At 41.9% G+C, this 24,859-nt stretch overlaps 2 protein-coding genes across 6 annotated transcripts in view; one reads left to right on the plus strand and one right to left on the minus strand.

Annotated features, from left to right (window-relative positions):
- The window catches only part of SCFD2 (sec1 family domain containing 2), a 191,707-nt gene extending 179,574 nt beyond the window's left edge, over window positions 1-12,133 (minus strand). Inside the window, exons 1-2 of the mRNA XM_034064956.1 lie at window positions 11,381-12,133; window positions 2,685-2,853 (exon numbers count right to left, since the gene is read on the minus strand). Of these exons, the coding sequence (XP_033920847.1) occupies window positions 2,685-2,853; window positions 11,381-12,113 (902 nt within the window). The 5' untranslated portion in view covers window positions 12,114-12,133. The remainder of the gene's footprint in view (window positions 1-2,684; window positions 2,854-11,380) is intronic.
- Window positions 12,134-15,826: 3,693 nt separating this feature from the next.
- Window positions 15,827-24,859, plus strand: part of FIP1L1 (factor interacting with PAPOLA and CPSF1) — a 42,159-nt gene continuing 33,126 nt past the window's right edge. For 3 of the 5 annotated variants that reach the window (XM_034064689.1, XM_034064690.1, XM_034064688.1), the window contains exons 1-4: window positions 15,828-16,141; window positions 16,863-16,902; window positions 19,133-19,190; window positions 22,554-22,657. In XM_034064689.1, the coding sequence (XP_033920580.1) occupies window positions 16,060-16,141; window positions 16,863-16,902; window positions 19,133-19,190; window positions 22,554-22,657 (284 nt within the window). In that variant the 5' untranslated portion in view covers window positions 15,828-16,059. Of the gene's footprint in view, window positions 16,142-16,862; window positions 16,903-19,132; window positions 19,191-22,553; window positions 22,658-24,859 lie in introns of all 5 variants that reach the window. The other 2 variants (XM_034064687.1, XM_034064691.1) reach the window with 2 other exon arrangements.

Genomic DNA, 24,859 nt, shown 5'->3' on the forward strand with positions numbered 1-24,859 from the left:
AGCAAGCTGTGTGGAAGGAGCAGAGCTCTCTCTCTCCCCACACCACAGCATGCTCAAATATTACTTGAGAGAAAATAATGAAAGCATTTGAAAAATATTCTGAGTATGTGAGCCTGTGAAATGCCACAGGGTGATCACGAAATTTCACATAAAAGTGCTCCCACACATTCCATTTGGGTGTAACTGAAGTTGCTGGTCCTGTCTCTGCAAAAGGTGCTGGCACTTTCACTCAACAAAGTAAACAAGAAATTTACAAGCAGAGGAACATTCCTTGTTGTGCATCATTTACAAATATAAATCAAGACTAAGTTTTCAATTATAAAAAACCCTTCTGAGCCAGCTACCAATGGCAATAACCACATTGATGAAGAACTGAGAGCATTCTATGGAACTTCTTACATGGAAACTTACTGGTGGGAATTTTACATTCATTTCAGTACTTCAGAAGAACTTTAACCATGTTATGTGCGCAAAGAGATGAATTCTGACATTTATAATTCAACACTAAGAACAGAGTCCTGTTGAACAGAATGGAAACTACCACCTTCACCCACACGTTCAGACACCATTATGATTTCTAATACTCTTCAGCAGCTGACTTAAGCTGGTTAGGAAATGCCTACTTTAAATTAGAAATGATTTCTAATGATTATGTAGTTGCAGGAAAAGCAAAAGATGCAGGGTTGAACATCACAGAGCTACATTCTTTGGAGTTTAGGGACTATTGTCAGGCACATGATGCTGCTTAATTCGTGAACAATGACCACAGGAGGGATTCTGAGAGACATCTAGTCCCTCTACTCTACTCCAAGGCAAGACAAAGTCTATTTAAATGAAAACTTGCCTCATCTGTTCTTTATGATTCCCAGTGTAACAGAATCTGTAACATGACCTTGTAATGGTAAGGTATTTTGGGGAAGCTGTTATAAACTGCTGTGGTAATGACACCACTGCCTTGGTACCAGGTACCAGCGGCTGTCATCCAATTTTGCTGCACTTGCACCTTTTAGCCAAATCTTGCTGTACTTTAACCACCTGTGTCCATGAGAGGCTTTGCAAAATATGCTAAGTTCAATTGTACTGTTAACAGAGAACACCTTCCCACTAGCTAGCAGATGGGCGAACAAACCAACCTCAGTATATATACTATTAGCCACCTTATGACACAATAAATCTCTGCTGGCTGTTCCTAAAAACATTAATATATTGGCAAAGTCATAATTGTGGCATGGGAAGGCATTATTAGCATCAGCTTTAGTCTCCTTAGTGTCAATAATGTTAGGAATAATGGAGTGGTAGCACAGGTAAACAATCTCAGGGCAATAAATATGTTCACTCTAGCCCATGCTGACAAAAGTTTTCTTACTTCTGGAAGCTACACAAAATTAGCACAAGCAACAGTTACCACACCACAGCATGTCTACGGTGGGCAATGACCTTTCCATTTTGCTGTGCAGACAGACCTTAGGGACATCTCACTTCTATTTCAGAGATCAGCTGGAAAGCAGCCAATGAGAAGAAAACCAGAACAAATTTTATTTAAGTTAGTCAACCAGCAGCAACTCACAATTGAGTCCACCTATATGAGGAAACATTTCCTCTCCAACTTGTAAGGAAGAAGACAGTTACGCAACATGAAACCTAGAAACTGGACCCAGTCACAGCACGTGTGGGAGGTGGAAGATGACAAAGGATCTGGAGGCTCCCAGAAAATAAAGACCATATGTTGGAAAGTCTTCTGTGAAACCTCTGGGGAGGGGGAAGGTGGGAAAGGGGAGGAGAAGGGAAGAAGAGGGCAGAGAGTGCAGGTGTGAAGCACCAAACAGAGTCAAAACAGAAGAACAGAAACTACATTAGGTAGCCCACCTTGAAAAATTCTTTCCTAATACATGGGAGAACATTATAGCAAAATTTCTAGAGCACTGCTGAGTAAATTTTTTTTGTGGAGCAAAACCAGCACCTGGTGCATTTCTTGGTTTCTGCATGGTAACAGAAGCTGCAGGAAAGTTTCAGTTCTGACAATTAAATTTATGAAGTGAAACATCAAATCTGATGTACTTTACAAGCAAAGTCTTAGCTACAAATTATATATAGCTAAGGAAAACCATTCAAAGTTACTGCTTTTAGGTTTAAGCAAAAGTCAGACCCTCATGAAGCTGCTAGTACACCTAAATTTGTGCCTAATTATCTTTCTCCACAAGTACTGTGCTTGAAAATAGGAATATAACCCTAAATTAAGGGGTACTCTAGCAAGAATTCAGCATGCAGCTCACTTTGTAATTATAGAAAAGCTTATGGGAAAAGAAAGCCATATTTAAGACCTACCTGTACGATCTGTTACTCTGTCAGGAAAAAGAAATGTTACAAGGAAGAATTCTTGGTGTTTAATCTGTACTGATTTCTATTACAGCAAGCTAAAGCAATTTAAACAACCCATATCTAAAAAGGTCCTGAGAATCTCTCACTTTAGGGAGTCTTATCAGGCCTACTGACTTAATGCACACATATAGATGACTATATTCCAGCAAAATTAGGACCAGATGGAGTTTTGCTGTAAGCTTGATTTTTCTTTTCCTTTTTTTCCAAATAAAAGTCTTGTTCTCTGCTCCTTTTTTTTCCTCCCCACAGAGAAATAACAAACATATTCAACATCTTAAAACAAGAAAGAAGAAAAGAATGTTTACTTTGGTTGTGCTAAGCAGCCAGGTGCTATAATACTGCAAGTTTCATCTTCAGTTCGCAATGCTGTAAGTTCCACCATGTTAACCATCACATCAGTCTTGTGGCCAGGAAGTTTGGGAAGCACAGAAAGTATCTTCTCTGCAAGACTGTCACCATGATGACCAACTGCCCCTAGGGGGAAAAAGACCCCAAAACTGTCAGACACACAACTAGAAGGAAAAAGCAACCACTCTAAAGGAACTGAGCGGCAAACAATAAATACATTTTTTTGAGGAGAAGAACACTGGTAGTCATAATATCAAGACCATGTTAAGTTTTTCAAAGATATTTTGTTACAAAAGTAAAATTGATTTTTCTGGACTGTCTGAAGTTAAAAGCACTGATAACATTTCAGAAAGATTCATTTTAAAAGCATGGATTTGACTTAGTTTAACAGCTGTTAGATATTCAATGACTTTGTACTTGAACATGCAGAATATTTCTCCTTGCATAAGAAAGTTGCTAAACAAGATCTTCAATGTTTATTTTAAAAATTAGGTAAACATTTATATATAAATACTTACATGCAAGCTACACTTTTCTACCTAAATTAACAGTACTGGGCTTAAAAGGTCTGTCTGTATGCAAGTTACATGGCTAGCATAATATTAAAGTAAACGAATGTCAGCAACATGTCACCATCAAGATCATCATTTCTACACTGACTGAGGGCAGCTCAGGTAAATCCAGCACAAAATAACTAAACCAAATCAAGTTACATAGTATAAAATGTCAATTTGACCATGTTCCATGTGCAACTCCAACTTCCAGTTGGCATGGTCTCTTCAAGTCTCCCGATTTCAAACACCAGTACTCTTTCCATTCACAAACTCTCAACACAGGCGCTACAATCAACTTATAAAATATGAAGACTATGAGCCAAGCCAAAGCAGAAAACCATGACATACTACATATGAAAAAGTTGCAGAGGCGGACCAGAAACCTTATTGCCTGTAAGTCAAGAACAAGTTGAACATATTTTTATTCTGTCACTTTAGCTGTTTTTCAGCTATAACCACAGGGCTTGGAAAACACTGGTAAGCTTAGAACTCTTCTCCTGGCTTGACTCTCAGAAGATTGAGAACTTCTGTGTGGACATAATCTTTCAGGCTTTGGTCCCACTCCATCAAAGTTTGTCCATGTGGTACCCCATCTGTTCTCGCTTTTCATCATTACCAAGGACAGAGGAGCGCTGTTTCAACAGCTGAAGTAGCTTCATATGCTTCATAGATCCAAACAATGCCTTCACATCAAGAACTTTAGGGGGGGGTCAGATTATTAACTGCTCTTGGATAAGCAGAAGTTTGTCTTCGGCAAATCTACAGCAGCCAGATATCCATGCTTTAAAACCACCTCATAGCTTATCAACTATTCTGAATTGTAGAAGTTGGAAAGACAAGCAAGGGAGGAGAAAAGTAAAGTCAAACTCCATGTTGGCAATGTCTCTATCCACAGAAGGCAAAGAAAGCACATGTGCCCACCACATGGTCATACTGCAATGTGGACACCTGGCTGCTCAGCTGGATTGAAATTATCAATTTGTTTCACCAAAGATTGTAATAGTCATAGAATGACAGCAACTTTCCTTTCTACCATCCCCGGCCAAATTTAGACCACTGAAGTACAGATGAAATGAGCTGGGCTGTCTTTGTGATTCTCTAAGCCATCTGCTCTCCAAAATCCCTACATTCTTCTTCCTAGGTCAGTCACTTGTCAGCCACACTGCAGTTATCAATACTCACTAAGCTACAGACAGGGAAAACAGATGGTAATCTTCTGAACCTCCACCCCCTCATACTGGAAGCAATGTCTATCTCTCCACACTTGCTGCATGTGAGCAGCATTTAGCTAGACAAGACATTTAGCTAAACTGGAAACGCCTAGAATGCAAATAAACCCACATCGATTATTAACACACCTCCTTTCTCCCTGGCATGGGGGAAGTCTCAGAATTGCTTCTGTGATCAGACAGTGCCATCTTGGTCTCCTTCTCACAACTGCTAGTCCTTAGAGGCTCTCACTGGTCTGCTAGTGCTAATGGCTTTTGCTGTGCTTCATCAAATCAATCAAAAAACCCCACTCTCCTTGAAATCTTAAAAAATCACTGTTGCCTCCAACCAACTGCACAAATCAACCAATGCTTGAAAGACAGTTAAATTTCATGAGACTAGGACAGGAAATCACAGGAAATCGCTTTTCAATTTCACTGACATGAGCAGGGTCTGTGGGAATGGTTTACATCCTCTCTCCTCATCACTGTTGAGGACAGTCAACTGGCCACTCACCAGCTTCTAATGACCAAAAGCATTCAAGGCAACTGGCACCACACACAAAAAACCCAACACAATTTCCCCCTCCTCCAAAAAAAACACCCAAACAAAACCAAAACCCTTGTAGAACCAGCAGTAGGAGCACAGAAGCCCACAGCCAAGCACAGCAGCCTCAGAGCACTGCCAGAAAAATATGACAGATTCCCTAACTCTCACAGCCAGCTATTGCAACATATGTAAAGAGCAGTAAATTTGGAGATAAGAAGTACGCATCTGCTAAGGCTCATGTAATTTCCAAGTCCCCTGTTTCCAAGTCCCCTTCACTGACCTGGCCACCTGTGGTTTTCTTTAAACAGGCAAAACTCAATCGGTTTATTTGCTTACCTCTGCAAAGACTCTATAACAAATTTAACATCTGAAACTTTTAAAAAACTACTATAAAAAATTGTGCCCCTACCCCAGAACAACAGAATCTTTACAAACCATGCCACAGCAGAGGCTGTACCCTGACCTGCAATACTGAGTTGACATCACTTGAATATTTTCAGCTGCCATCACTCCTCACAGCTGCAGCCTACAACCTTAAATGACCATAATAATTTCAACACCAGTTATATCCTGTGTCAAAGCCTGGTTCATAAAGATGGTACTACTGTACTCTACAGGCCACAGTATTTATGTTTTCAAGACCTCAGCTTATATGGTAAGGAAGAAAAAAACATGGTTTTGTTTCCTTTAAAAAGGCATTAGTGTTAATAACACCAATGCATCAACTTCAAAGATGCTGCAACCAAAAAAGCACAAGTAAAGCACTCCAAATTAGAAACATGACAAATGTAATGAAACAGAAAATTACAAACAGTTTAAGACAAAAATATCCAAAAAGAGCTATTAGTCAGAAACAGACTATCAGAAACGTATTGGCCTACATTAGCCTTCATTCTCATCCTCCTCTATGAATGGGATTCTGCAGTAGTACAATTAAAGCATGTCACAACATTCTCGTCACTGGGGTTGCTCCCAGGAACTGAAAAGCTACACTTCGTTGATAAGCACCTCAACAGTGCTTTTTGTATCTGCTAAAAAGCTAAAAACTTTACAATCAGCATGCAGGTGAGAGGCAAAGATGATGCCTGACTGACAGCGAGAGAGATGATACAGAAACTTAAACCGTAGCTTACAGCCGTGACTGTGGGGAAACATTCCTGTGATTTTGACTGCTACCTACAAAAACTGCTAGAGGAAGATAAAAGTGCTGTTACTGACAGCACTGAAATATCAACAAAAAAACTCATAGAACCAGAGAATCAGAGAACAGTTAGGGTTGGAAAGGACCTCAAGATCATCCAGTTCCAACCCTCCTGCCATGGGCAGGGACACCTCACACTAAACCATACCACCCAAGGCTCTGTCCAACCTGGCCTTGAACACTGCCAGGGATGGAGCATTCACAACTTCCCTGGGCAACCCATTCCAGTGCCTCACCACTCTTACAGTAAAGAATTTCATCCTTGTATCTAATCTGAACTTCCCCTGTTTAAGTTTTAACCCATTACCCCTTGTCCTGTCACTACAGTTCCTCGTGAAGGGTCCCTCCCCAGCATCCCTGTAGGCCCCCTTCAGATACTGGACAGCTGCTATGGGGTCTCCATGAAACCTTCTCTTCTCCAGGCTGAACAACCTCAACTTTCTCAGCCTGTCTTCATATGGGAGGTGCTCCAGTTCCCTGATCATCCTCGTGGCCCTCCTCTGGACTTGTTCCAACAGTTCCATGCCCTTCTTATGTTGAGGACATCAGAACTGCACACAATACTCCAAGTGAGGTCTCACAAGAGCAGAGTAGAGGGGCAAGATCACCTCCTTCGACCTGCTGGTCATGCTCCTTTTGATGCAGCGCAGGATACAGTTCACTTTCTGGGCTGCAAGCACACTCTGAAGCCAGCTCATGTTCATTTTCTCATCAACCAACACCCCCAGGTCCTTCTGTGCAGGGCTGCTCTGAATCTCTTCTCTGCCCAACCTGTAGCTGTGCCTGGGATTGCTCCAACCCAGGTGTAGGACCTTGCACTTGGCATGGTTAAACTTCATGAAGCTGGCATCAGCCCACCTCACAAGTGTGTCAAGGTCCCTCTGGATGGCATTCCTTCCCTCCAGTGTATCAACCGAACCACACAGCTTGGTGTCATCGGCAAACTTGCTGAGGGCACACTCAATCCTACTGTCCATGTCACTGACACTATACATAACTGCACAGGCTCCCCCCTGCTATTCATTCTCCTGTCTTTTGCTCGCTCTACCACATTTCAAAATCACCCGCACATACCAGTGGGTGAGACCTCACTATCTTCTACAGTTACAACAGCTCACATCCCAAACAATGCAAAGCACCAAGAGACTGCAAAGAGAAACACATCAAGCTGTTTTGAGCACCAATATCTGAAAGGTATCAATGAGCTTACAAACAAAAAGGGAAATCTGGGAAGCTGGAAAAATTACTTCATGTTGGTGTGAAGCTGGCAAGGTGGTGACTAAAAAACACACGCATGGAGCATGGGGTTACAGTATGGTATCAAAATGCACATATCTAGGGGCACAAATGTTAGAGGAGAAAAACAAAGAGGAATTAAGGTGCCAAAATTAGCTCTGACTTTAACCAGTGTCACTTGCCAGAGCACCACTCTAGCTGGGAGGACAGATTCTGCTTTTTAAAGCAAAGGTAACGAATTTTAAAACAATAAGTAGGCAAACAAAAGCAGCACTACACATACATACAGGCTGGAGACTGCACCAGTAGCTAAGCTTTATACAACCAGAATTCAAGAAGTGAGCAAGAGTGAGAAATACAAAGCCTGCAGTCTCCCCAGGACATAAAAACGCATGTCCCACCTACCGGGGCACTGCTTTATCCATAAGATACTACACTGTAGGAACGGGAAGTATCCATGCCATCCCCAGTCAAATCCATGCCGTTGTAGTGAGGGCAGCAAAGGTTAAAAGATGATGATCCCTGTTACAGCTCAGATGAATGTTATGCCACACAGGGCAAAAAGGAAACTGTTTATCTTAATTTAGTATTTTCCTTATTCATTAAATAGACCATGCATAAGCAACGCTGAACACACACACATACACAAAATTAAATTCTAGAAAGTATTCAGAATCCAAAGTATTCAATCCAAATTTTAAATAGCTCAGAAGAGACTTTTTGCTTCATGTAACCTAGAAAGCTAAGTCACAGCTGCTTTATGATTTTTAGATTTTTTTTTATAATGTGCCATTTTATGTGACTTTTTTTTTAGTAATTGTCACAACAATGACAATGCAGTTTCTTGACACTGGCACCACAGGTGCTTTACCAAAATGTACTTAATACTTCTTTAATGTGTTCTTTGAAGTGGAAAGTTAATAATATTTAAGCACTAGTATTTTCCCTTAGCTCAGTTGTTTGCAATTGCAGCACTAGAAAAGGCACTTTTGAGACATTTTGATTTTTACTATTAGAAATCAAATGGTATTACAAGAAACTGTTTTGGTATTCTAGCCTAAGACCTTACTTGCTCTAGATAAGAATGGAATGTGAGCCAAAAATAAGACAACAGATGAATCTCCAGTAGACATAGAATCATAGAATAGTTAGGGTTGGAAAGGGCCTTAAGATCATCTAGTTCTAACCCCCCTGCCATGGGCAGGGACACCTCACACTAAACCATGTCACCAAAGGCTCTGTCCAACCTGGCCTTGAACACCACCAGGGATGGAGCATTCACAACTTCCCTGGGCAACCCATTCCAGCGCCTCACCACCCAATCATCTAGAACTACCATCTGCATTTCATCCAGGTCTTCGAATAAGAAAACAGCTGACCTCCTGACAGCCTGGTAGTGATTCAAAGTCACCTGCTTCAAAGCAGTAGCCTGAGTTAATCAGAGTACCCCAGCACCCACCCCTAATGAGCTTCCAAGTTTTTTTAGAAGTGCTTGGAATATGAAAGCATTCTCATAATTCATGGATAGGTAACCGTTTCTCACATGTGCAGCCCACCTGTTGGACAAGATTCAGGAGTCAGCAAGACATTTACAAATCAAATCCAAAATCTTGCATCTTTAGAGAAGGAAGATTTAAAATGTTTCGTGAAATGAGCTGCAAATGACAGTCAACCTCAAAGACTTCCAACTGCACTGAGCTGGTATTTGGACATAACAAAACAATACAAAAAACCCCAAACAAATAAACAAAGACAAAAAAAAATCACAAAAACCCACAAAGCTTGTTTTTACACTGCTGCCTGCAAATACATATCATAGCTTGAGGAAAAAAATAAATCCAATGGCCCAGCTGCCAACACCAAGCCAGAAACTTGCAAATAGGAAGCTTCAGCTTTTACAAACTGCAAAGCTGAACAGACACACTCACATGAAGGCCAAGCAGCAAAGTCAGAGGTAGCACGCCAAGGGAAAGAGTACATAAAAGGCTGAATACACCTGAGAAAATAAAGATTTCAGGTACAACTTAATTCTTCCATTTCCCACCTCTTGATAACTGATACACTGTTCTTTTTACATATTTTTTACAGTACTAGTAAACCAATGAAACAAGTTTCCCTGTGTGGCACTAAATTCAGGTCCATACAGTGCTTTACTTCTGAAATACACTAGGGCTTTCTTCCTTAAATTTGCACTGTACTTAATGGCAAGAGTACAGTACCATGTCCAAAGCATAAGAAGGCTTGAATGAAACTTGTCAATGAATTCTGTAGACCATTGTTGGTAACAAAAGAATGGCTGCATGAGAGGATCTTGGTTTCAGTTTCAGCTACTGAAAAGAGTATATTCCTAAAAAATTAATATTTTAATTTCTCATCCTTATTTCAAGAGCTTTGATGCACACCCCCCCCCCCCCCCAAGCTGCCCCATCACAGCCCTGATGTTTTCTCCAAAAACCCTTCTCCTGCTGAGTACAAGATCCCAGACTTCACTTGCCAGATTTAAGCTGGTACCAATTATCTCTCTTCATGCCTTCTCAACAGTCTCCTTGTCAGGCAGCAACCTGTTACCCACAATTTCCAGTTCCCTTTCTTGTGTTGAATTCTTCCCACCACCTAAGTGCACAAATCCTTGTCCAGTTTCACTTCTTCCCACCCTAAGCAGACATTTGTCTCATGGTTTCGTTTCAAACCCACACTCCTTCAGGCCTCCCAGCAATCATCCTGCAGTGCAACATTAAACACCCAGATTCACCGCTGCCTTTCAGTGCACTGTTGAGAGCTAGGAATCCTACAGCAGTGCAGGGATACACAAGGCCAAGATTAAGGGGGTAAAGAAAAGGCAGAACAAAATTCATAAACAGATGAGCTGCAGGTGCAAAACTGTGCCAAGCACTTGCTTGTGATGGCAAAATTATGACCTGAATTATTGAGTACTATTGCTACAATTATCATTGAATTACTGAGTACAGGTAACGCAAACAGAACCTGGTCCACACACTGTATGTCAGCAGGTATACATGATGGTATAAGCAAAAGCAGCTACTCCCATATCAATTACTATTCAAGTTTACTGTTTCTTCTGAAAGATGGTTATTCCAAACTTTTCCTGGGTCAATGGCCCACCACCTTGCTGGCAACTTGTTCAACCACTCCTTCCCTTTCTGCCCTTTTGATTTCACATCTTACCAGCTTGAAAGACTTTACCTCACTTACAAGCTTGACAGCTGATTACAGTACTAAGCATTCTCCTTCTGACAGTTTCCCAGTAGACTCTCACACCACTTTCTATACTTCTTAACTTCTGCATCAATTCTGCATTAATTGGCAGAATTAAATTTACCATATGGTTCATTCCTACACTCATTTGCTTCCCAGAAAGTGTTCTGTAAACAATTCTGTATTGCTTTCACTCAAACATAATGTTTTCCAAGTTAACACCACCAGCCATGTGCAACTGCTTCACTCAAAGACCAAGTGTAAAGCACAACATATAAAAACTATATACATGCACAGACACTTTCAGACATATATAAACAGCTAAGTGTATACAAGATGTATATATATTTACACCAGTATAAAGTTAAGATTTATAAGTACACACACCAGTGCTTCACAATATCCAAAAGGCACAATGTGAAACATGCACACCATTTCCCTCACACCTAGGGATGACACACAAGCACTGCTAACAGCATAGTTAAGTGCAGAAACAAACCCTTGTTTCTGGCAGAGCCTTCTGCTTCACTATTTCCATGATTCAGTGGGGAACAAGAACGCGTGAACAGCCACCTCGACCATGGTGCTAAACATGCTCCTAGTTCTCCTGCAACTATCTGAAACCCTCCCAATGGACCAGATGTGAGCTCGTGGGGATGACAGCCCCTAGCAGCAGTGGATTTCTTACCAGCGAGGTCCAATGTCCTGTCCACGAAGACGATGGAGGCCTTGTTGGTGGCCATCCTCCTCCTGTTCCTGGCTGGGGCATAGCTTGCCAGCTCAGCAGCAACGACCCTGCTGAGAGCCCCCACTGCGAAGCTCTCCTCCCGCAGGCCCACCGCGGTGAAGAAAGCGTCGAGGTCCTCCACCAGGGCCCGCACCGTCGCCCTCAACTCAGCGGGCAGGGCGCCCACACCGACCTCAGCGGGGCCGGGCTCGCCGGGGCCGGGCAGCGGCGGGATGAGCGCCGCCAGGCCGGGCAGCAGGCACAGCTCCGCCGAGACAGGCGCCAGGAGCGGCGGGCCCCGCAGCACTACCTCAGCGCGGCCACCTTCGCCCATCCACCGCTGCAGCGTCTCCTCCAGCTCGGCCGGGCCGCTGCCCTCCTCTTCGCCGCCGGCCACCAGCACGCAGTGCCGCACGGCGCCCCGACCCAGCACGCTGCGCACGGCAGCGGCTGTGCCGCCCCGCAGCCCCCCTCTCACCACAAATATGACACGGGCCGCCGCCGCCGCCTCAGCGGCCAGCGCCCGGACGGCCAGCGCCCCCGCCGCCAGCAGCTCTCCCGCCCCGCCGCAGCTCCAGTGCAGCGCCTCAGCGGACGCCGCGTCCAGGAAGACGACAGCGTGGCGCGCCCTGGCAAACACAGGCTCCCAGGCCTGCCGGCACACCCGCTGCAGCTCCGGTACCGGCACCGCCATGGCGGCCGCAGGCAGCGGTGACAGCCACAACACACCGCACGTGCGTGGGGCGCCGGCGGCGCCGCGGGATGACGTAGCGGGCTCGGGTTGGCTGTCGGCCGGCGTGAGGGGCGGGCACTCCCTGACGGAGCCGGCGGGGGTCAGGCGAGGTACCTGTGAGGCTTGGGTGGGTTAACGGCGGTGGTGCGGCCTTTGTTTCTGCTGAGGGGCTGAGCCGTGGGATCTCACCTGAGCAGTTACCCGGTCTGGGGTTGGTGTCCGCTGGGGTTAACCCCCGCTCAGGTCTGTTACACCGCGAGAGCACCAACAGGGATACATCTCTGGGAGAGGGCGGGGGCCCTTCCCTCTGCGGGCAGTGCCAAATGCTGACAGGCGTTAAAACGTTCCTCTCACCTATAGTCTGTGTTAGGAATGCCACTGCAGTGTGTAGCCTTGGCCAGTACTGGGGAACATCTGAGCGCAGACAGTTAAGGTTTACTTGACGTTTTCCTCCACAGGCAGTGTACTTCTGCCGGGTAAATGTTAAACCAATCAGTGTTACTGTTTATGTCACTACCACATCGTGTGGCTGTGGTGTCTTTCTTATACCATGAAAACAACTGTTTTGATGATACTGTTTTAAATGTACAGCACTGGAAAGGTGAAACTTCCATCACCATTCACTGTATTTCTTGTGTTAGCTAGCAACAAGAAATGTTCTCTTGTAATAAATTTTTTATGATATACAGTTGTGAAATCATTGTCTGTGGAAGTGTTCAAAGCCATGTAGGTGAGGCCCTCAGCGATACAGTTTAGTGGTAGACTTGGCAGTCCTGGGGTAATGGTTGGTTGGACTTCATCTTAAAGGTATTTTCCAACCTGGTTAACTCTATTATTCGGTGATTCTCCTTTGAAAAGCTCTTGATCTCAAAATCAGCTTCAAAGCTAGCTAAAAAACATGCCATAATATGTATCTACACTTTCTTCTCCCCAGAGAATGGATGGCTCAGTTGCAAATCTGTGATGTGTAGTATTTCACTAAGGCCTCTTCAGTGCAGAATTAGCTTTTTTTTTTTGACATAATGGGATTATCAGCAATTACATAAATACTTTAATTGGTTCATCCACTCTTTTAACTGATCATATTAGGTCTCTTGCAGGTTCAGCTGGTTTCAGAACACTGACAAACATAAGTAACGTGAAATCACCAGATTTCCAGTAATGAAATTAAATCCTTCCAGTCTGCTCTCTGCTCATTCCTACCCTGATGCATTCGTCCCTCTTCCAAACTCAGATGTAGGTCTTTGTGCTGTTTTAACCCTGATCTGTTATTTTAACCTTGCAGCATTAAATTTATGATGCTAAAAAATATGAAAGTTAGTAGCCCTTCTTGATTATTTTTATTTGAAAGATGCATGCAAAGAAAGGATTGGGGATGGTTAACCACTTGTGCAGAATTATCCTTCCCTCACATTGAATTACGCTGGAGATTATATATCTCTGACCTTTTGCTTTATGCTTGAGTGCCATGGACAAAAGGTGAATATATTATGGCTCGTCCAACTCTTTAGTTACCTTTTTGGAAAGACTGATTTATTTTTTTTTTTTCAGACATAGCATCAAAACAGCAGAAGTTTTTAAGGAATCAAGTTTTTTACTTTACAAATATTGTGTAGATTACAATTGGTTCTGCATATTCTGATGTGGGAAAAAGAAAGGATCACTAGCCAGAAGACAAAGCAAGGTCATCAGTTTGAAGCACAGTGGTTAAATTACAAACCAAAATCATCTAAGTAGCTTTTACAGCTTATTTTATCCTATGTGCAAATTTACAACTACTCTGATAGAAAAAGATCTGTATTAAAGGGTTCCCATAAACTTGCTATCTTGCTGTGTGTTTCTGGAGTGCAGCCTATGAGTTTATGCAGCTGGCAAAGATGTCATCTTCTTTCTTTGGCCTGTTAGCTTCTCAGGGCCTTGGGAGAAGCCTTTTGTTCATGCCTTAACTGCTGCTCTCGCTCTGTGCAGCTGTAAGAACCTGCAAGGTCCTTTCCAGAGTCTGGAACTGGTGGGAGGTTTCACCTTTGAGGGCAGAGTTGAAATGCCATCTAGGCCAGCACTCTGTCCCCAGAAGAAAAGCAGGAAACAAGTTCAAAGCACCCTCCCTGTCCAACCACAACCAGAGGCGGGTAAAGACCTTCCTGCAACAGATGGAATGCTGGCAACTATTTTTGGGCCTTAGCCTTCCTTAGTCAGCTTCCAGTGTTCAAGCTGCTCAAGATGGATTTTTACATCACCATAAGCTCAATGTGATGTCTATTTAAAGGTTTCTACCAGGAACACTGCTTTGAGGTTCTGATTGATGTTTTTTTAAGAGATTTTATCCTCTACACCTGCTCTTGATTTCTCTTTGTGGTGTTTTCCACAGACATATTTTCTTTCTTCTTGCATCTGCAAACAAGAGTTCTACTGCGTCATTTAATGTTGGCCAGAAGTGTGTTAAATGTCCAAGTAAACAAAACCAGAATGAAAATTAAGAAAGATGCTGATGCCAAGTAAGAAGTACTACAATACAAATTGATTTTATGAGAAACAAGTGTCTAAAAATGTTTTGGGTGAAAATATTGACTTCACAATTGCATGATGAAAACCTACCCAATTATGCCATACTTCATCATCTGTACACAACACACAAACACTTCATTTCAAGGGGAAAAAATGCCTTTGAGAAGGTAGTTTGTTCCAGTGAAATGCCATGCCATGTATGAAACTTTAAACCAAGGTTTGCTATGCAGACAACTCAAAAGAATCAACTCCCCCCACCCAGAGTCGTGATGTGTTTCTAATATACACAGGCCCTCTATACTTGACTTTTTCACAAGCTGTCCTGCTGTGAGAAAGGGGTCCCTTCTTTAGTTTTTGCAAACATCCTAAGACAGTGAAGACTCCATTTGTATAGACATCTGGTCAAAACTTGTTTTGAAAGTTGCTGTACTTAAAAATTTTCTAATGAATCTTGCAGTTGTTAATACAGCATTCACAGATGTAAGGTGAGAAAATCATCAATAAAAATAGCTTGCTTCTTCCCACCGCTTTTAAAATAGAGCAATTTCTTTGTGAAATGTGTAGTTATACTCTGTATATTCACAGTGTACTATGAATGTTAAACTCCTACCGGAGCTAAAAATAAAACTAGGCAATTTATGGAAGGGGAAAAAAGATCTATAAGGAGTTGTTAAGCCTAAAATATTACTTCCAGCTGGGAGAGTCCCTGAGCTAAGGCTAAGACAGTACTAGTAAAAGTAGCAGCGTGTTTATCCCGTGGTTACGCTCCCCACTGGCAGCTGCCATCAGTCTCCAGTAGCAGAAGCACAGCACTGGACTGTACATGTGTTTGGCCAAGTCCTGCTTCTGGAGACGGGCGAGGATGTCCTAGCGGAGATCACCAAGCTGCCAGTGAGCCCTGCTGAAGGGACGACGAACGGGCGCTTGGGGCTGCAGAAGAGCGCAAGGACCGCCGAGAGCCGCAGACACAAAGGGCAGCGAGGAGAAGTGAACGCGGCTCTGACAGGCACGCCGCGGCTAGGGAAGGCACAGCTGAGGTGAGTCCCAGCGCCTGGCAGCGCGCAGAAAGGGCACCGGCAGTGCCAGAGCTGTCCGGTCAGCAGGGCCTGCTCCGCCGGGGCCGCCCCCCGCGTGCCCGTGCCCGGGGCGCCGCGGGGCCGGGCCGGGCCCGCTTCCTGTGCGTGTCACTCACTCCGCGGGGGAGGGGAAGCCGCGAGCAGGCGGCGGCCGTTCCTCCGCGAGCGGTGCCGTTGGGCCGGTCGCACGCTTGCAAGCCCCCTGCAGCCCCCCGGCTGCGGCCTGAGACACCGGCGGAGGCCCGGGACAGCGCGGTGGTGTTGCCCAGCGGCGAGAGGCCCAGGTGCCGTCGGGCCTGGGCCCTCGCCTCCCGCGGGAGGCGGCCATGTCTACCGGCGAGGTGGAGCGGCTGTCGGCGGATCTCGGTGGGGGCGCCGGGGACGAGGAGGAGGAGTGGCTCTATGGCGGTACGGACCTTCGCAGACCCCCGCTCCCAGCCCACCTCCCCCGTACGCCGGCCCGACTTGCTTCCTCGGCAGCCGTAGCGGAGGGAGAGGGGGTGTGTAGGCCGCGGCGTGCGCCACCTCGCCAGGCCGGCCTCTGTCTAAGTGCGGCCCACACCTGCCCACCGAGCCGGGCTGGCCAGGTCTCGCCACCCCGGCGGCTGCTCAGTCCCCTCCCGCTGTCCGGCCCTCCGATGGTGCTGTCCCGGGCCTGTGAGCGACCCCCTCCTCACCGCGGCGGTGCCGGCTCCCTGCCCCCTCCTCCACGGGCGGTCGGCTGCCGGTCCCTCTGCTCTGGCTGCGCAGGTCGAGGCATGCTGCATCTTCCGCATGGCGCTCCTGCCCCACGCGCACCCCTGGGGCGGCCGAGCCTCAGTACCCCCTGCCTGGCCTCCCGGCGTCAAAGTACTGAAGCAGCCTTAAACTTCAGAAGATAAACTTTGTTCACAACTTCAGGGACTTTAAGTTGAAATCATAACGAAACTTGTAAATAAATCCTGCCAGTGTAGACCTGTGAGCACTGAGTGCTCTGAGGGCTCAGGGGTCTGCTCTACTGGTTTCACAATATTATAAAAATGCCTCAATAATAAACTGAAGAGTTAACCTAATCATGGCAAGATATCTGTCATGCTTGGTCTTAAGGGATTTTATTCTTAACTACTGCGTTTCTTTTCTCTTGTGGTAGATGAAAATGAAGCAGAGAGACCAGAGGAAGAAAAACCTAGGTGAGCATCTTGACAACTTGAAGCCCTGTAGCACGGCTGCACAAAAAAGTTATTAATTGCATTCTTTTTCCCAACTGCTTGAAGGTCCATAGCACCTGAACACACTATGGTGTCTTTGAAAATCCTCTTAACATAGTATGTTGGGTTTGCTAGAATGACATGGCTGTTCTGTTACACAGTTTTACCTGGGAAATTGGGATGCTTGGTTATAACAGTTATTTGAAGTTTTAACTGTATGGACAACAGTAATTCCTTACAAAATGCCAAGACGTCTTTTATTTCTCTACTCGTTGCTTTGCAGTCTTGGTAAAAGATCAGGACTTCATTTGTTAGAGGTAAATCAGGAATTAAAAGACAGTCCCTCTCCCAGAGAGTTTACAATGTAGTTACAGAAAGAATACAAAGAAGCAGTAGAAGGTTATCACTTAGTTTGATGTGCATGTTACATAACACATCAGCTGAGGGTTTGGGGGCTGTGGTTTTTTTTTAGTAAGAGAGTTTTTGAAGGAAATTTGGAAAAACTTTGGAAATATTTGGGGCAGCCTGCTTGAGCTATAAGGAGCTATATGAGGGAAAGCACAAAGATGTTCCTTTGAAAATTGTTGATAAACTATGGAAAATATTGATTGTCAAGATAAATTTAATGAAAGGGAAGCCAATGCAAGAAAGCATGAATTGTTATTTTCTATAAACGCTTCTAGTTAGCAGCGATTTTTTTTTTCAAGAACTCTTGAATTGAGTTACCTTTGGTGGACTTCTTGTCCATAAGCTTGCTCAATTGCTTTTTTTTTTTAACTCAGATTTTGCCAGGGCAAGAGTGATACAGCAGTAATGACCTCCACCACCTGACAACATAGAATCTCGTTTTGAAGCACCTACTGATACGATCACTTCCAGTTACTTCTTGTATAAGAAATAAAGTTGCTTCCTGTCACCTTTTCCATGTCACTTTACAGTTTTCTGAATCTCTGTTGCATTTGTCTTGGATCATGCAGCACAGAGAATTCCAATTATTTATTTGCTCTTTATTTGGAAGCTATTCCACAATTGGAATCAATTGATTCCTTGTGTCCCGGTACCTTTTCTTGACCTAGTGCTTTTGTCAGTATTACTGTTGTTCTAAGAAAATTATTTGCCTGGCAACCAAAATGATCTTTAGAAACAGTGGTCAGCGGAGACTGGCTTGACATTTGGCTGCTTCAATACGTAGTAAGGACTAAAAAGCAAAACAAATAGTAGTATATGCATCTCATGAGCTGTGTTTAGAATGGTGACGTTTTACCTGTTAAAAGTTTTGGTCTCTGGCCTGTTAGTTTTGGCCTTTTCCAGGTATATTTAAGAATTGTGAGGTTTTATACAGGTTCTGTAGCTAACCTGTCATTTTAATGAGTGATGAAGTGAATTGGTCAAGTTTAAATCTTGGGGTCGTGCCTGTGCTCTGGTGCAATGCTTACAAGTGGGCATTTTGTCAACAGAAGATGGGATCAACATCATTCTGTTCAATAAAAATTGGCAGTTGCTCAGTCCTTTTCAGAGATACTATTTCAGTGAAAGAATATTATTTCTAAATGGCTCCTTGCTTACTCTGCTGTTTGTGGTGCAACATCCTAACAGTTAATGGAACTGTGGAAATGAAAACATTGCTGTGAAATAAGTAGCAGTAGGTAAGCACAGCTTGTTTGCATAGGTTTGACAGTGCTGTTCACTTTAGATGGACCAGTAGTTTTAAAACTTTTACAGTTTTCAGTCTGCAGTTAAAATGTAATTGAATTCATCACTGAATTGTAGCTATTCCATATGGTGGAAGAAAATTTCACAATGCAGATGTGGGAATTTTAATTCAGTGCAACATTACCTATGGGTATTTATTTAATTTCCATTATGTCTTTGAAAAGTCTGCAGGGGCAAAAAATAAGAAAACTTATTCTTCATATATTATGAAACATTTCATTTTGATTTCAAAAGCGGATCCAGGTGTAGTGCCTTTTCACTTGCAACTATTCTATTCTGTGAACATCTGGTTAGTATGACTTCTGATAGATAAATATTATCCTGCTAATATGAAGCTACATGCATGTAGAAATTAATTTATAAATTATTTTAATTAATGCAGAAGATAGCTGGAACTTTGGGTGTTTTCCAAAATGATGTAGTAAGGCTTTTTTCATCATGTGGGATAATATGTGCATAGATACCTCCTTTCATCTTTCTCTGTTTGTTTTTGTTTAAGTGCTCCACCCCCACCTGGAAATGAAGAGGAAGCTGCAGAAAATGGCGTTGTGAAAACGGTAGTTTTAAATGTGTTTTTGGAATACTGCTTTAATTTGGTTTGATGTATGGGGTATTCATAATTTGGCTAGGACTTACCATTAAATTTAATGCATAAATGTATGCTGCTTTTTTTTTCTTTTCTGAAAGGTGTTTGACACTATCTGCAGAAACTCTGTAGAAGTTACTAAATGAAGAAATCCAATTTTCAGCTGCAATCCGCTTTTTAAATCCAGCTTATAGAAAATAGATGAATAATGCTTCCCTTATTTTGCAGTGAAAGGTGGTGCTTCAAGATAGCTGCGTTTTCTTAAAAACATGTTTTCAAAATGATACTCTGTAATTTTCCTCACTGATAGGAAAATAAAATCCTTTGATCATTTTTCGTCTTTCTGTGTGTGATAAACAATCAGCATTTGCTGAACTGTGTGAAAATATGGGTTAAGAGTTGAATTACACATGCCTTTCAGAGGCAAAAAAACAGACTTGCTCAGTAGTAGTCTTCTATGTGCAGTATGTCAGAACTTCAGTGTTAGTAGGGTGAAGGAATGGAGCAGGAAATGAAATTTACAGTTGCAGTGTTGGAGAAGCTTCAGTTTATTGTGAATGGAAATGGTTTAAATCTCTTCTATGAAAAAATAGTAGTGTTACTACTGATGTGTAGTGATGCAGTAACAACTCTCATATTTGTGAAAATTTTAAGAACTAGCCTTTCAAAAATATATATATTTTTTTTCCAGTAAGTCGAATACTTTATTTATGAAAGATAATACAACTACTTAAAGTTGGGGAAAAACTTCAAAACCCTATTTTTAGTTGTTTCAACTGAAAAGCTCTTAATTTAAGTGCACCAAAGACTCGTGCTGATGCTAATCCTGTAAGTGGGCAGTAAGTTTAATGTGTTAGGTAAAGGGAGAAGACTTGCTAGTTTTAAAATACTTCTGAAAATCCTCACTGTTGCAGTTCCCTTGTACTTGCCTCTCTTTTGTGTTTTTCAGCTATATAAAGCCTAGCGTTGTTAGGATATCATCAGAATTGAGAACTTTGTGTTAAAAGGTGCATATGAAGGGTCAGCAGCAACCTAGAAAAATGGATGGTGTTCAGGCTGGTTCAGTAAGAAAAGGAGGTTATTTCTGTGAGGAAGGAACTAAGAAAGTATTGTTTATAAGTGAAATTGGCTTTTGTTGCTCCATACAAAATTTTATTTTCTGTTCAGTGTATTTCTAATGGCTCTCTGCTGAGTGGGTGTGGGAGACTGGTGAGCATTTTCTCTTCAGCTGTGCAGCATTGAAGGCTGTTTTCTGTGTTCAGCTGTCATTTACAGGATATCTATACTGATATAGCCTACCTCCCCCTAGATTATACTCTTAATTGTTATGTAAATTCTGTTAATGTTGTATAGCAAGAATGAACTGTACTCCAATATCTTATCTTCTGCACAACTTCTTATTTTTGTCTAATTTATGTACCACACAAATTTAGAGATGGTACAGTAGGTAGGGATTAGAGCTCGGGTATGCTTGGAAAACTTCAGACTACCTGGACAGAATCAACTTGACTTTGATATGTTCAGACTCTTGCTGGAAGATTCAACAAGTATGTGAATAAGGGTGATCTGGTTGATAAAGTTCACTTGGATTCCACAAAGATTTTTTTTAAGAAGTTCCTCACCAAAGGATTTTAAGAATAGTAAGCAGCTATAGGAGGAGTCCCTCATGATAATTGGCATGTAAAAGATAGAAAACATAGGGTAAAAGCCTAAGTTCAGTTTAGGCAGTGAAGGAGAATCACCTCCACTGGGGCTTCACTGGAATGTTGTGCATAACCTGTGCTGTTTAGTGTGTTTATAAATTACTTAGAAAAAGGGGCAAATTGTGGGATTACAAGTTTTCTGATATTAGAAAGTTATTCAAGGACTGTCTCTGAAGAACTGACTGTTAAATAAATGGTCGCTGAAATTCTGTGTAGAAAAAGAGGAGTGTTGTTCATGGGAGGAAAAGAGTCTTACAAATAAAATGGTGATCTCTGAGGTCATCATTGCTACTTAGATACACTAAGATACATAAAAAGATCCACAAAACTGATGGTTACATGCTAGTATGGAGTCTAAAAAGCAGTTAAACTTTGGGATGTTGCAGAAATAAATAGAGAACAAGATTAAAGATGTCTCTACACCATAAATTCATGGTTCAGTTGCACCCTGAATTTTGTGTGCTATTGTAAAGACTTCAACTGAAAAAAGTTGAGAGAAGAGCAGGAAGAGTGGTTTAGGTAGCTTCCATACAGGGAATGGCTGAGTACATAAGGACCTTCCAACCAGGAAGAGAAGCATATATAGCATATGATGGAGGCTAACAAAATCGTGTATGGACCTTATAAATAGGGATTGACTCTTCAGAGTCCCTTAGTATGAGAACTGTAACTTTTAAATGAAAACTGTAGGAGCCAGGATGGAAAGAAAGAAACAAATGAGGTTGGATCTTCATGCAGTAGACAGTACTATGGAGCTCCTTGCTACAGAGAGTGTCACTGCTGGGAGTTTATATGAGTCCAAGGGAAGTCTGGGCAAGTACTTGACAGAAGGACCTATTAGGGGTTACTAAAAAGACAAACCATAACTGACTTAGGGAATTCCCTGACCTGATAATAATCAGCAGCTGAAAGAGTGTTAGGGTGGAACATCATACGCATTTGCCCTGTTGTTTTTTTTTTCTCTCCTCTATGGTCTGGGATTGGAAAACTAAAACAAAACACCAAACAAACCAGAAATGCTGGACTAGAAGAACTGTTGGTATGGACTGGCATGACAGGTTTATTTATCAGCAAGCTTGAATGCTGTGGGCCAGAACAGCATGCAGTGTGCTTTTGTATCTGTATTTTTACCCTGTCCACTGAAAATCTCAAGTATTTTATATAGGTTACTAATGCTAGGAACCGAATAGATTTTTCTGAAGCACAGTGTCTACAACTGGAAAAACATTTCAGTTACTCAGGACATGTAATTGAGGGTGGCAAGAGGCTAGTCTTGCATATAAAGGTTCTTTACTGACTGACAAGAGTGAAACCAGTATGTGTGAGCTAGATGGAGGGAAGAAGGATGTTAGTGGAAGCTATTTTATGCTTATTTAGGAAATGTCATGCTTCAGAAACAGACCTTAGTATTAAAGATAGTTTGCTTTTTTGATTCAGATGTCTCAGATACTTGTAGCATTTCATCAGATGAGCCTCCTAAGTGTACTCTTAATGATACTCAGTTTTGAGGTCTAGAAGAAGGAGTTCTTCCTCTCAGAGTTTTCTAGAACAGATAGTTTTGACTGGATTATTTTTCCACTATAAAGGTAAGTGACTGCTTTTTGTCTAAGCAATTACTTTTTCTTTTGTAGAAGGTGGCAGAGGCTGAGGATGACAGTGATAGTGATAGTGATGATGATGAAGATGATGTTCAAGTCACCATAGGGGATATTAAAACAGGAGCTTCACAGTATGGGTAAGTTATTTGCAAATATTAACTGGGGGAACTTCCAAGGCTGCATGTAATTATTAATTCAGGCTCTTTAATACTAGTCAACGGCAAATTGTATTCATAGTTAGTGTCAATTTAGTTTGGATTTGGGTTTTTTTTCAGGTTTTTAACAATGTTTTTAAGGATATAGAGCTTTGAAAACAAAAAAGTGAAACAATCAATTAAATATCATGATGGAAGAGCTGTTATATGAGTTAAGAGCTGTTACATGAGTTAAATTGTTTTCAGATTTTGAGAAATAATAGTATTAAGTTTGTAAAGTTGAGTGTTGTTATTAATTATGGAATAGCTCTGTTACATGACATTTTTAGGGTCATTGGTGTGACAGTGATATTTCTGTGCAAATGGTAGAGCGGTAACCATGGAGAACATTAGAAGCATTTCTCTTTAGTTCTTTTTGTAGTGGAGACAGTTCTAATTAGACCTCAATGCTTTCAAGTTTTACTGATGTGCTCAAATAAGAATTTAACGTACTTCGGATGGAGCTGCCAGTCTCTGGAGATAATTTCTCAACATCATACTTTGGGCTTTTGTACTATGTAAGAATTTCTTTGCTACTGTTGTTGCTCCGTATTCCTTCTCTTGATAAAGGACTTGTTTTTCACTGAACTCTTTCAAACAGTGTTAATTTTTACCCCAGATTATTAAATGCTATTTTTCATTACATGGAAGCTTGCTGAGGGAAGTGGTTTGCTTGTTTGTTTGTCTTGGCAATCCTAATGTTTTTATGCTTATTAAAAAGTCGTCGTTCTTATTAGAATTATGTCAGGTCTGCAGGTAGGTCTGACTCATGTATATTACTGTGTTCTTAACTTTAGAATGCAGGTGATGTACTTGTTTTTGAAACATAGTATTTTTAAACTTTCAGTATTACATACCCTAAACTAACTGTGCAAAGGTAATATAAAAATAGCAGTTCTTTCAGTTCTTTATTTGTCTGCTTTCAGTAACTTGCAGTATGCTTGTGGTGTAGGCAGCAATCTCAAATTTTGTGGGATTAAAGCAAAACTAGATTTATAGTCTTCGTGTATTTGCTGGTGTGCTTTCCAGAATACAGAAAACAGTGAGCAGATGATGCTAAATGCAATGAGAGTAGAAAGTTTTATGTAGAAATTGTTGTTTTCTGAAAAACCTTTTTTTCTGTGCCAGTTGGACAGAAAGTTCATGGAAAGGCAGTAATCTAAAACAAACTCGATGTCGCTGTTCATTTTAACTTCAGGATAAAAAGTTCCTTTTATAGGATTAAATGATTTTTCATATAGTAGTCAACTGCTGTTTGAAAAAACACTCATGAGATTTGTTTGACAAAGTCATGCACAAATACTGCATAGCAGATCAAGAAGGTTAAATGTTTTGTATTAGGTTTATACTGATTGTACTTGAATGTAAACTAAAACTGCATGGAAGTGGTACTGTAAACTGTATACTGCCTTCTAATTACATGCTAATCTCATTATGTTTATGGGTTTGTACCACCTGTGAGGATGAACTACGTTATACACAAATGGTAGTGAAAGCAAGCTCTGTGTTCCAGATGAACAATACTGTAATTCCTAAGGTAGTAATATCAGTCCAGTATCAAGATTTCTGAGTACATTCTTATGAATAAAGCTCTCAAGTGTTTAAGAAAATGAAATATTACATACTTTTCTGTTAGTCACAAGAATGGGTGATTTGCTAGAAGTACGTTGAAACTAGTAATCATTGTAGAGAAATGCTTGCATTTTACACTTCTGTACGGATTAAATGGAATAGTTATGAAAATAGAAAAGGATCCCCTTTCCTTTTTTATTTATTTTGTTTTTACTCTAATCCCCAGAGTGTCATCTGTATCCGTAAATGAACTGCATTTTTCCTTTCTTTCTTCTGGTTCTGTCCATTCTTGTTTCTGTGAAGGTCTTTATCCTTTCAACTCAGGAAGAGTGACTGGGACTTGCTTCACAACTGTTTATTAGTTGGAGAAGTTGCTACTGAGCATAGAAAGGTACACTCTCTTCCTCCTAGGCTGATCTCTTTACAGTGTTACCAGCTTGGAAAGCTAGAGGTTCAGGATGGCGATTGAGCCTGGGTCCAGTTTGTGTCTGGATCTAGCTAACTCTTGTTTTGTGTTTTCTTCTGTTTTAAGAGTATTATCTGTCTAACTCAGTTTTTTGTTGATTTCTTTCA

This window comes from Melopsittacus undulatus, chromosome 7 (genome assembly GCF_012275295.1).
Source record: "Melopsittacus undulatus isolate bMelUnd1 chromosome 7, bMelUnd1.mat.Z, whole genome shotgun sequence".
NCBI classification, from domain to species: domain Eukaryota; kingdom Metazoa; phylum Chordata; class Aves; order Psittaciformes; family Psittaculidae; genus Melopsittacus; species Melopsittacus undulatus.